General features: G+C 37.8%; 1 protein-coding gene across 1 annotated transcript; it reads left to right on the plus strand.

Moving 5' to 3' along the window:
- Positions 1-1,659: 1,659 nt before the first annotated feature.
- On the plus strand, positions 1,660-2,248 carry LOC148914979 (uncharacterized). The gene is made up of 2 exons (XM_089043360.1): positions 1,660-2,063; positions 2,107-2,248. The coding sequence occupies exons 1-2, from the start codon at positions 1,660-1,662 to the stop codon at positions 2,246-2,248; spliced, it is 546 nt and encodes a 181-aa protein (XP_088899486.1).
- Positions 2,249-13,151: the final 10,903 nt, after the last annotated feature.

Consider the following 13,151-nt stretch of genomic DNA (forward strand, 5'->3'; position numbering starts at 1 on the left):
AATTTACTCTAGGTACCCACACTACGCCGACTCGTGTGGCGGTGCATGGTCACTGTTTGGGTGACCTATTGGGTCTTAAAATGATCCCCATGTCATCCCGAGCATGACAGTATGTTTGGAGTTGAATTTGGTTACCGTTTGAATGTCGATCAGATTACTCATATTAGGCATTATCCAGGTTCAATATGTTTGGACCGTTGGATCTACTCCATTTTCATATATGTTGATCTAGGAACCTCTAGGATCGTGTAGGAATTCGCAGATCGTGAATCAGAGCCCGGGATGCTTCAGTTCAATAATTCAAAGATTAGGTTAAACGGTAACCATCCGATCTAGCGACCGCGAGCGATTCGACTGTTCAATTCGGACCAAACTTGCAAGATTTGTATAATAAACCTTGTTGAACTTGTAGGAACTTTTGGATCAAAAATCGAAGGTCGTGGGCCCCGCGGGCCCGGTTGACCAAGTTTGGGTAGTTTAACCTCTCGGTTGACCGTGAGTCTTCTGAGGTAGTTTCACCTTTCGAGGAGTACTAGAACGACGTCATTAACGGGTCTTGACTATTATTTGAGTTATGGTGATTATGATGGGATTATGAGATTGTTTTGTAGTATCGTATGAAATTCTTGGATATTGTTTGGGCCAAAATCCTGTACCCAGCCCAACATTGGAGGCCAAGAAATAAGAAAGAAAACTTGAATGAGCAGTTTGAACTTTGCATCTAAATTAATGGAGAGTTTGAGTTTTTACAGATATGAAAACCTCAACAAATTTAATGAAGAACCCTGACCAAGTGAGCAGTACCACAATACAGGCCAATAATCCTCAAGTCCACCCACTTTTGCCACTTTCAGAAAAAGGCAAAGCTCCCTATCTGAAAGCCTCCCAGGATCGAAATAGATTAAAGCTCGCAAACTTCGAACGCGTTGGTATCAATTTACATTGAAACTTAGCATTGAAGTTATTCACCCAGTCCAAATTGCGGATCGTAAGCTTCTATCCGGTAGAAATGGAATTCTAGCTTTCTTTTGTATTTCTAGAGTTGATTTTTCCCCTCTGAGTCTTGTAAAGGGCGGTATTGCCTAAAAAAATAGTCTACTTTATTGTCATTTATTATGGCTAGAACTACCAATCTTATACTGTGATAAATTGTGAAGTCCTAATCAATCTAAGGCAGGAAAAGAACCTACTTGGGAGATATTCCTCACCCAAATTCACAATCGCTTGTTTAGAAATCAGTGACTTGGGGTGTAAGTTATCTATTTTTAAGAAGTCTGCTAGAAGTTCTATTACGAGTAGTGGCACGCTCGCACATGAAAGAAAGTTTACTTGTTGACCAGTCAATGGTTTTCAGGGCAATGGGGAACTTTAAATGGATTTCATTGTAGCTACATACTATTTCACCAAATGGGTGGAAGCCAAGCTGTTCAATCTACTACATCTCAAGAGATCATCGCTTTCATAGAAGAGCAGATCATACAAAGGTTTGACATTCCAGAATCGATCACAACAGATAGGGGATCTTCTTTCATATCAAGAGAGATGTTAGATATGGCAGAAGCATTCAAGTTCAAGCTACTTCAATCCACTCATTATTATGTTCAGGCTAGTGGATAGGCAGAATCAAGTAATAAAGTGATCATCAATATTATCAAAAAAATGCTTAAGAAAAACTCAAAGCAATGGCATGAGAAACTGTCAGAAACCCTATGGGCATATAGGACTTCAAAGAGCGAGGCAACTGGCATGACCCTATATGCTCTAACTTATGGCCATGATGCAATTCTGCTTATGGAGATAGCAGTCCAATCTCTCGGAATTGCTCACCAGCACAATCTGACTAGAGAAGACTACTCTCAAGTCATACTACTAGAACTAGAAGGATTGGATACAAGTAGAATTGACACCCTGAACAACCTCTTAGCAGGAAAACAGGCTGTATCAAGGGCCTACAACAAAAGAGTCAAAAACAAGAGTTTTGAAGAGGGAGAAATAGTGCTGGAAAGGCCTGCCCCTTGGAACACACATAGCTGGTTATGGAAAGTGGTCACCTACATGGGAAGGTCCTTTCATAATTAAGCAAATCCTTGGAATGGGGGCATACAGATTACAGGATCGAGATGGAGATGTTCATGCTGCACCAATCAAAGACAAATGGTTGAAGAAATTCTATCCAACCATGTGGGATTCACAGGCTGTACAAACAGATCTTAGAATAGAGAGGGAACATAATGAAACTATTGATTAAATTTCTGTTCAAAGTTTGTTTTGTTGTAATTTGTTAAAGTTTATTTTCTTTTGTTCTGCTTTCTTTTATCTTGACAGAAGAAATTGCAAATACAAAAGTTCCACCAATAGATAACTTTTATTCAATATAGTCATTTTTCACTACTAAGTTTATTACATTTTCAGAATTTAAATTCAAAGTCCTAGTTTCTTTAAAGTCTCTTGTAATCCAGTTTTTCTTGGTGGAGATCTCTTTCTGAAGGAGCATTCCTTGATGAATGGAGTCTTCCGCAATTTCGAAGCAGTGCCTAGAAGTCAAGTCATATTCCGAAGGAAGGTCGCCTTGGTCTTATCTTGCCATCTAGCCCCAAGCTTGTTCTCCTTACTCCCTCAAGCAAGCTAGCCGCTCGAAGTTCTTCAATGTGCTTCTCAGTTTATCGAGCAGTGATCTTGGTTTTCTTGTAATCAAGAACCATCATGTCTAATTCGCTGCTTCGGTAGTCAACTACGTTGGCTTCATGAGTGGCTTTGCAAAATTCAAAAGCTTTGAAGGAGGGCTCGAGATCTTCATAGAGATTGTGGAGATTAAGCACATCTCTTGCCAAGCCAAGACTAATCTCAAGAATAGGCCTAGGAGCCACATTTTGCCTGTGCAGCAAGTCTAGATCCTTCACCAGTTGATCTATGGTCATCCACTGCCTTGGACTTAGCTTTGCTGAAAGGAGAAATTGCCGAGCTTCTCAAGCTTGTCGGTGAGCATCCAAATCCATAGCTTCGAATTTTGCTAGCTTTGGATCAGTAAAGGAAGCTGTGGTAGAAGAACCTGGGAGAGAATGGATGGGCAACTACAAAACAAACTCAAGTTAGTTTTCAGATAAAGTCAGAATAGGAAAAGAAAGTAAGGCACGAAAATACTCACAGCCACAATGGGGGCTTGAAAGGACTGGTCAACACAAATAGGACCTCAAATAGCTTTGTACTCAGCTACCTAAAAAGACAAAATAACAAGTTAGAGAAGGTCAAGACAAACAGAACTAAGAGGACAAGGCAGAAAAGACTAAAAATACCTCAGGGACAAGGACAACAACAGAATGGTCTGCCTCCACATCATAAAAAAGGGCCAGTTCTGAGCTTATGGGTTCTACCCTCTCAGCTTCTTCTTCTTGTTTGGCCAAGGCAATGCTTTCTGCTATTAACTCAGTAGGAATTTCCTCCTAAACAGATGAAGTGCGAGGCTTGGTTAGAAGTAAAAAGGGAGGATAACATATTTGAAATAACCATACGGCCAGAATGGAGTCTCACCTCTTCTTCAAACTCTTTTCCTTTTTCCTTTTCTTTTGTAGAGACTTCTTCTTCTTCCTTTTCCTGTTATTTCTCCTGTTCAACAACTTCAAAAGCCTCTCGTAGCTCATCATCGCTTCTGAAGTCTCGCTTGGAATAGCTTGTAGGCTCTTCTGTCTCCTCAGACACCATTGCAGCCTTTTTCCTTAGTCTTTTTGACCTAGTAGGAGGAGGAGGACTTTCAGCTGCATAGAACAAAATGAAGGTTAGAAGAACGGGTAGAGTAAAATAGATTCAAAAAATAGTTCGAATGTCAAGATCTTACTGTAAACCTCAGGTGCAAAGACTGTCTCCGAGCAGAGCAGCTTTCTTTTCTTTTTCTTCTAGTAGAGGAGCCTCGGCGGTGGTTGATTCTCACTGAGTTTCATCCTCTTCATCTCCAGGAGGGAAGCTCCAAATCTCCAGCAATGACAGAGGTGATTACACAGAAATGCATAAAGTCGGAAGTTAATCAAGCGGGAAAATAATAGAAGGAAGAATGATGAAAAACTTACCAATCACTTCTCCGGCCAGGATAGACTAACCACCTATGTTCTTTGTCAAGGAGGGTCCGACATAATGTAACAAAAGTGTTAGGCATCATCACAAAGGCGAGAATAAGCCAAACAAAGACAGTATGAGAGTATTCCTTCAATAACTTGAGCATTGATGTCTTTAATGGTTTGCACCATGAATTTGTGAGTCTCCTCCCCTACGTGAATACCCAGGCATCCCACCATCAAAGAGAACTTTGAGGCAAAGGTCGAGGCGAGCAAACCTTGAAAACCTAGCTTTCCACCAAGTGTCAAACTCGTGAATCGCAGGAATTAGGCTCCGAGGTTGATAGAGAGCGCTGACCTGTTATTAATCTTGTTAATCGCACATCTAACATCCTTGTGCACTTCGGATCATCTGCATCTCTCCGAAATGGCCCGATTATAAGCCACATGTGATTTGAGTGGAATAAGTTGAGGCAGCTGTCGCCTTGCAATGTTAGGATGGTACACTTCACCCAGATGATAATTTAGAGGCTTTCCACCTCCATGGGGCAGATCTCTCAGAGGTAACACTCGGAACTTCTTCCTAAAGTCAATTCCGCCGCTTCTTCCTCTAGTTCTTTCTCAAACAGGCGATATCTGTTTGAAACCAAGGATGTGTTCTTGATCACCACTTGTCATTGAGCAGCAGATCTCTTAGTGCGTGCAGTGCGAAGAACATCATATATTATTCAATGGATTGCTAGGCACTTCTGCTGATATCAAGGAAGAGCGAACTTGTCTTCAAGCTGCACTATGTCCGAAACCTCGGCTCGGGAAATACACAGTAGCCAAATCTGATCATCCGAATCGCCGAGGAAGCGAGCGAGTTCATAGGATTCTCTAGGGTGGCAATATGCGAGTTTTTGAACAAATGAACGAGCCGTAGGTCCAAGCCCTACGTCGATGGTTGTGTAGAGCTTCGCTAAGTGTATTAGAAGCGAATCGAGAGCGATTGGGGAAAATGAACTTGTTCAGCCGACAGGAGAAATAGCATGTGCTGCTGATTCTTGTCCTTCTCAGCATTGAATTTTCGCAAATAGCATCACAAAATCCAATACCATCACCATTAGAACCTAATACTGGGAATAAGAAACCTTGTAAGAAGGAGAGTGATGTGTGGGAACACTTTGAAAAGTATGATTTGGTATTGGATATGAAAGCGGTAGATGGGACTAAAAAAAAAGAAGTTGAAAAAAGGGCTAACTGCAAGTATTGTAGTGCTACTTGTGCTAGTGATACCAAGAAAAATGGGATTGACAACATGTGGAAGCGTATAAACAAACAATGCTTGCATTACCCTTATAGGCACAAGGATAAGAACACATGGAAGCTCACATTTGATGCATCCAATGGTAATGCTCTTCTTTCTAGGAATTTTAACAAAGATGATTGTTTGGATGCTTGTATTAGGATGGTAGTTCGAGATGAGCTACCTTTTAGCTTTGTGGAGGGTGAAAGGTTTAGGGAATTTTGTAGTATTGAATGCCCACAATTTAATCCACCCTCTCGTAGAACTCTTGGAAGAAGATTTCTAGAAATGTACACAAAATGTGTGTTGAGACGGAAAAAATAGAGTGCAAGGTGTTGGTGGTGATGGATGTGCCTACTAGGTGGAACTCCACTTATTTAATGCTTGATGCGGCATTGAAATTTCGAAAAGCTTTTGATAGGATGGGGGATGATCCCGATTCTTCCTACTTAATGTACTTCAAGGAAGAGGAAGGAGATGACGAGAGAATTGAAGGCATTGAAGGAAGTGGGAAAGGGAAGGGAAAGTCTAAGACTTATAAGAGGGTGGGTCCACCTAGTGATGAAGATTGGGAAAAAGCCGTGACATTTGTGATGTTTTTTAAGACCTTTTATGATGTTACGTTGAAAATTTCAGCTTCTTTGCATCCAACATCACACTCAACCTTCCATGACTTGCTTGCCACAGATGGGAAGATTCGGGAGTTGTATAGATATGATGTTACAATTCCTATTGAAGAACGGACAGCCATGGATACTCTTTTAAATGATATGGCAGCATTAATGAAGAAGAAATATGATAAATATTGGGGTGAACTTCATAAAGTGAACCCATTCTTGATGATAGGAGTTGTGATTGACCCCGATTCAAGCTTCGCAATTTGAAGCACATCTTTGATGAAATATTTTAAAGTGATCCTACTTGTGATAGATTGGTGGCTCAAAAGACAAATGAGGTGAAACAACTTCTTTTGAATATGTATGAAGTGTATAAGCCTAGTAGTAGCAATATGGGTGCTACTAGTACTACCAATGAGAGTGGTGGCAGTACTAACAATGAAACCAACACTTCTTTGGTTTTTGGAGGTCGTAAACGAAAAACCATGATGGAAAAGTGGAAAAAAATTCAACAAGAGAGTGAGAATGTGATTATAACACATGAAGTGGATAGGTACTTGTTGGATCCACTTGAATCCATTGATGAGGAGTTTGATATACTAGGGTGGTGGAGAATAAATGGGCTCAAGTATCCTACTTTGGTATCAATTGCAAAGGATGTGCTTGCAATCCCTACTTCCACAATAGCTTCGGAGTCTTGTTTTAGCACAAGTGGGAGAGTGATTGACTCGGTTTCGAAGCTCATTGTCTCCTAGGATGGTTGAGGCCTTTGATTTGCTCTCAAAATTGGATAAGGTATGAAGATATATCTTCATTACAATATGTGCCAAGCATTGAGGAGATGGAGTTCTATGAATCAATTGAATTGGGTAATATTTGAATCCGATTATTTTCTTATTTTTATGTATTCTAATTCAATTTATTTTATTATATTTTGTAGAAATGGGGAATAAAACATCCATTACAAATTTGACTAAGACTCTCCCTTTGTAGTGTGATGAAGATATGTTGGAAGGTATTTTTTTTGCATCTTATTTTAATTATGATTTGTTAATGGTGAAACTTTGTGTTAATTCTTTTAAGTGTTGTGTAGGTTGCTTTGTTAAGGCTTTTGGAAGAATGGATGCAGTAGATTTTTTGCAAGGATAGTATCTTTATGTGTATTTTTGTGATGGGTTGTAATCTTTAATTTCATAAGTTTAATTTGGATTGGTTGCTTTATTTGTGTATTATTTTTTGTAATGGTTTGTAAGACATTATTTCCTTTCCTTGGTTTGTTGGTTGAATGTGTGAATGTGAGATTCATTTAGTTGTTTAGATACTTAGATTGGAATGATGGATTTTTATAGGTTGAATATGCATAATTTCAGGTTTTGAAAGAGAAGTAAAAAGTGATTTGGGCTTGTTCATAAGAACTTGTTAGGTTTTGGCAATTTGACAACAAAAAAAGGGTTTTGGCTAAAAGTAAATCTAATTTGGGCCTTTTTTTACTGAAAATAAATATGATTTGGGCTTTTGAAAATGGTAAAATTGGCCTCAAGCCCAAACTGAAAACAATGCAGAACCAAACCAAGAATCGAGGCCTATTTGCGATTTGGCCCAATTTCGGGTTTTACCCTAGACCCTACCCAACCCGAGAACCCAGCTCCCCATCAGTTTGGCCCGCATATCGGCCAAAATTTGACCCAACCCGAACCGTGCCCAGGCCTAATGCTAGATGCAAATGGATCACTAAAGAAATATTTTGCCTATTCACACCAAAAAAAAAAAACAAAAAACAAAAACCCTATGGTTGCAAGGTTTATTCGTGGGCATGTGTTTTTGTAACAGGTGGATCATATAACTTTGCGGAGACAAATATATAGTGTTAATTATTTTTTACTTGATGAAAGGAAAAATATTACTAAAAATGTAGTGCAACTTGGAAAATTAAGTATAAAAAAATAATAAAAATAAGGTAGGGTAAGGGTAGAATGGGAAAGAGAAAAAAGAAAAAATTAAAAAAGAAAACATTGATTAAAAAGTATTAAAAAGCAAAAGGGAGTGCAAGTGGAGAAAAATGGAGTGGGAATATAAGCTCCCTTAAATTTTATATAATATTCAACGCCCAAATTGATTTTAAAGCCCAATTGGCTTCCACTTGGCCTAACTTCCATTTACTAAATGTGGGACTTCCACACTATTAAAGACCTCACTCTCTCTTCTTTCTACCAATGTGGGACAAATGTTCTTGAACTTTCATTCAAACTTCCAACACAAGATTGGAGCCACTCACATGCCTTTCATTGGCCTTTGTCATACATGCCTTCCACAGAGAACATTGTTAGTTGATGATCTTGAACCGAGAAGCAATTGCTTGCAGTGATTGTATCCCGGCTCCGCTCATGCCCGGATCATTTTCCAAAAACTTGTGGTACACACACAACCAAAATGAGTCATTTGATTGATTGGTGCCAATAGCCCCATCTTCAGAGATAGAGACCCACCTTTGCACAATGCCTCATCTTCTTGTGGTTTCCAATTCACACCTCTTTAGGGTTTTAGGGCCATTCTCAACAAGAATGAAAGGAGAATGAAAAAATATAACAAAGGGAGAAAGGAAAAAATAATAATTTTTTGTGGATAATTTACCAAAGGAATGGCTAGTTTTAGAGTTTGGAATAAGTTTTGGGGTTGGAACTGATTTAGATTAATTATAAATATTATTTTGATCGTTGGATGTGAAATTTTACCGTTTAGATTGCCTAAAATTAATCCTGATCGTTGATATGTGGATACCGTTGCATTATAAAAAAACAAAACAAAAACAAACTCAGCTTTCAAATTTGGCCATTTGATTGCAACATCTCTTTGTCCAGATGCTACCATTTGTCACGCAGCAAGAATGCAAGGAGACAGCTTGCTGCCACATGGGGCTCGTCTGTTTTTCATTTTTCACGTATGCTGCAGAGCAAGGATTTGGGCTCCACACAAATTATTAGTTCAGACAAAACTTGGACTGGTTTTCCACCCCAAATTCCATCCATCTCAAATTTTCACCCCTCAAAATACATGGGTTGGAGATGGGTTTTGGGCTCAAAAATCAAAATTTGAATTTCTATCCATTGGGTTGGAGATGGCCTTAGATTAAATTTTAATGAGATGATGTATAGAGAACAAAAGTCAAGCAGATCACGACAGAGAAAATCATAGCAGAGGATCCGAATCCCTCTCTCTCATACATGTTTGTGCAAATTTTTGCACGGGGAATATTCACCTCTTCGTTCTTCAAACCCTAAAATATCCTTCTCTTTCCTTTTGCTCGAACCCTGTGAAAAAAATTGGGGTGAATGGGCCACACTAGGGGGTGTTGGCCAAAGGCTCTCCGATGCCTAAGTTAGTTCGATTGGATCTTTAAAAAGACACGATAATAGCTAAAGTGGTTGGAGTTACGGTACTAGAAAACCGGGTGGTCAGAGCCTTGTGTGGAGGGGCATGGCCATGTGAGGAGAGAGAGAGAGAGAGAGAGAGAGAGAGAGAGAGCATAGAATTTTGCTGGGGTTTTCAAATTACCTTGGAGGTATAATGTAGCCATGTATTCATAGTGCTCTTGCCTTCTGGGGTTTTCAAAGAGTAATTTCTATATTTTTTTTCCCTTAAATGGAGAGATTGAGTCAATTAAGGATTTTAATAAGAATCAAATCCCTAATGGATGATGATATCTCTATTTTTGGTCTAAGTAATTAACCAATTACATGGAGATAATTATTGACCTAAGAGATATTGTCATTGTCCACGTGGCACCTCATGGTTGGTTGCCAAAATATTTATTCCCACAATGCAGTAGGCCTAAGATACTTTCTCTATGTAATCAGGTTATTTAATCTCATTTTTAAGTGTCCTAAGCTACCAATAATAGCAATTTTTGAGAGTGAAGAAACTAAATCCAAAAATTCCAACTCAAGCAATTTTTATTTCATAAAAGAACTGTTGTGAAATTATTGCAAACGCACAATCCGCACAAGTAATATAGAGATAAGTGAAGTGTCGTTCCCATGAAGACTATAATTTCCTTTTAATTACCAATTATGATTAATTCAAAAGTTTATTTGAATGATTAAAAAGATTGATTGATTTAACTAAACTAAAACAGTTATGAAAAATAGCAACTTAATTAACAATGGAAAATCAAGTTGATGAGACACTAGAGCATCCGATATCACCACACTTAATTCTTATAGCCGATTAACCCTAATTACTACCCATGTTGACAATTGGTTTCTCCTAATTCATTCGATATCCCCTCTCGGGCTCAACTAAAAGTATTCTCAATTAACAACTCATTACGAATTTAGAAAATCAAGAACCCATTAAGTTCTATGATAACCTGCAAGAAAATTACATGAGTCATGTTAGGTCCTCTCGGGCACTCATTCAATACATGGTATTTGTTACGAGAAGCAAACACCAAACATCTCCTCTCATTCTCCATTTGGATCATCAATTAAATATTAGCTAGATATTTAAAGCATTACAAATAGTAACAAATACTCAGCATGGAATAATAATCAGAAATTAATATAACTATAAAAATAGTGTTCATGGTTAAGCTACATCATAGCCCTAGCAAGAGAAATTAGTTCATGACAAAAGAAAAGATAAACAAAATAATTGTTGTCATAAAACTGATTTGGCCAATGGACTTGATCTCCGAAATCTCCACAGCAACACCTTCGGAAAGCTCCAAAAGCACCCCAATAGCAAACTCTTGGCTCTCTCTGTGATATAGTTGTGGTTGTATAAAAGTTAGATATGGTAAGGCGATGGTACCATCTCTTAGGTTAAAGCTTTGTATTTATAGGCCAAGAAAATCCTCAAGAAATAAGGAAAGGCAATGTCTAATTATGAAGTAGAGAAATAATAGGAATATTGAGAAAGCCAAAACCCACTTCGATAAAGGAGAAAAGGTGCAGCTGTTATTTGAAAATAATTAGCTCCAACTCAAAAAATGAATTAGGAAATTGAGCTTGGATAGAAAAAATAGGAAAATAAGACCAAGGTTTAAGTGGATCTAGGCAAGACTAGATAGGCCCAGGTGACATTAATTCAATTTCAGCCTATTATAATTCAGCAAATGCTTGCTTCTTTATGGATATCATCTTCCGTCTTCTTCTTCATAGCCCATTGTAATACAAAGATATTGATCCTTTCCTTTATCATTGAATCAGCCCAATAAATTGAATAAAAGAAGACAGCACCACCACCTTCATGTATGTGTGTATTTTGCTTGCTCATTAATAAAAACTGATAGATTTTGACACCTAATCTCTACAGCTGCACAGCCAACAACTACATTCTAATTCACCTCCAAAAATGATGGTAACTTTTCTAACTCAAACTCTTTGGCGCTAGGTCATTGAGACCAATTGTGGGTATAAATTGACACCTGTACTAGTATATACAATTGTGGGTATAAATTGACACCTGCACAGATACTCCACGTTGATGAAATGACAAAGTAAGTTCTTGAGATTTCGTTGAGTTGATAATTCCACCAATTTTGATCCCTTAAGCTTCCAAAATCATAGTTTTAGCTCCAAACCCTTCATAGGAATGGTTGCCTATAAAATCTTCACTAAACACATTAAAATAACCAATTTCACACCAAAATAATGCAAATAGAGATAGATTATATATGCAAAATATGAATCTATCAAACTACCCCAAACCTACTTTTTACTAGTCCTCCAGCAAAATTAGAAACAAAAACAAATACAAAATGAAAAGCTAACTAAACCACTTCCGCAGGTAATCTCGATGGCACTTAGCATGTGTCACAAGCTGTTAAACCTCTAAGTGTCCTTAATAAGAGGAGTTGTGTCTCCTGAGGGTTTACCAATTACGATACTCACAAAAATTTTACTACAAAACAAAGTCATTAAAGGCATCACTTTAAACAAGCTAATAAAAACCAATGCATGTCAATCACATTTGCATCACTAAAGCTATGCCACTTTGAGTACATTGCATCTTGGTGTAACATGTAATACCAACAATCATAACATCGAAGCTTAAAGACAACCACACTTGAACGCCATGGAATTATTTCTCCTTGACTCTAATCCTCACTAGATATCACTCCATTTTTTTCTCTCAGAATCCTAGGCTTATACTCAAATGTCACATATGTGTATTAACACATATGCTTAGCACAAAGAACGAAAATTTCTGAAAATAAAGTCTCCTGAAAAGAATCGAATACTAAGAACATGAGTACATACTCACCTCCAAGCAAGATTTTCCAAACTATCAATTAGGTCTTCTACTTAAGTTGTAATGAAAGGCTAGGCTCGGGTTAAGAAATAAAGGGAATAACAAAAACTTAAGACATACCAAAGCATTATCCACAATCACATACACGGCTTGCTTCTTTTGAACATTTTGTAATACTCAACGTCCACAAATTGTGCATCTTTCCTACTCCATTTGGAGTATTTTCAACTTTTATTGTTTTGAATTGCAAAATACTTTTCTTTTCTTCAGTATTCTCTATTTCTTCTTTCTTTCTTTTTCTTTCTTTTTCTTCTTTTCTTGTAGTCTTTTTTTTTTCTTCTTGCAATTTTGCACAAACACCTCGGTACACGCCAATTCTTCGGTGCATAGCTCAACCTTCTTATTTTCATCACTTTGGCACATCCTAAGCTATAAGGTATGGTTTAGAAACGGGTTATATAGGTTAAAGATAATAAGGGTGATGAAAGAAAGGCTAAGTGTTTGGCTACAAAGGGGGTTAACGATGCACACAAAAGGGTAGGATGAAAGGCATTTTAGTTGGTGAAAACATGCATAGCCTAACATCATTTCTCATGGTCCATCCCACTTGGAAGCAACGTACCTACAAAAGTAAGAACATTTTTTAGTATCCAATACAAACCTAATTAGAGCAATCCAATTAAGGACAAAATAGAAGAGTATTTAAAGTAGAAACAATAAAGATTGGCTTTTGGTTCAAAATATCATAAGGGTAGTCTCCACTAACATTCCATAGTCATTCGAGCATAGCAACCTTGTCCACCAAAATATTACGAGTAGGGTATGGTGAAGTGCAAAGATTATAATGCAATAAACCTTCATGGAGACATGTTAGTAAAACATTAAAGATCAAAACATGACATATACATCTCTATTAGCAAGAAAAAGTGATAGTTTTAACTAGAATTC

Source organism: Prunus mume, linkage group LG8 (genome assembly GCF_029339155.1).
Source record: "Prunus mume cultivar Tortuosa linkage group LG8, ASM2933915v1, whole genome shotgun sequence".
NCBI classification, from domain to species: domain Eukaryota; kingdom Viridiplantae; phylum Streptophyta; class Magnoliopsida; order Rosales; family Rosaceae; genus Prunus; species Prunus mume.

What these genes read in the sequence shown, in the direction of transcription:
- LOC148914979 (XM_089043360.1), top strand. Translation starts at nt 1,660, where the DNA reads ATGCTTAAGAAAAACTCAAAGCAATGGCATGAGAAACTGTCAGAAACC. An exon ending in GTGGTCACCTACATGGGAAG is followed by an intron (nt 2,064 to 2,106) that starts GTCCTTTCATAA and finishes GGGGGCATACAG; the next exon opens with ATTACAGGATCGAGATGGAG.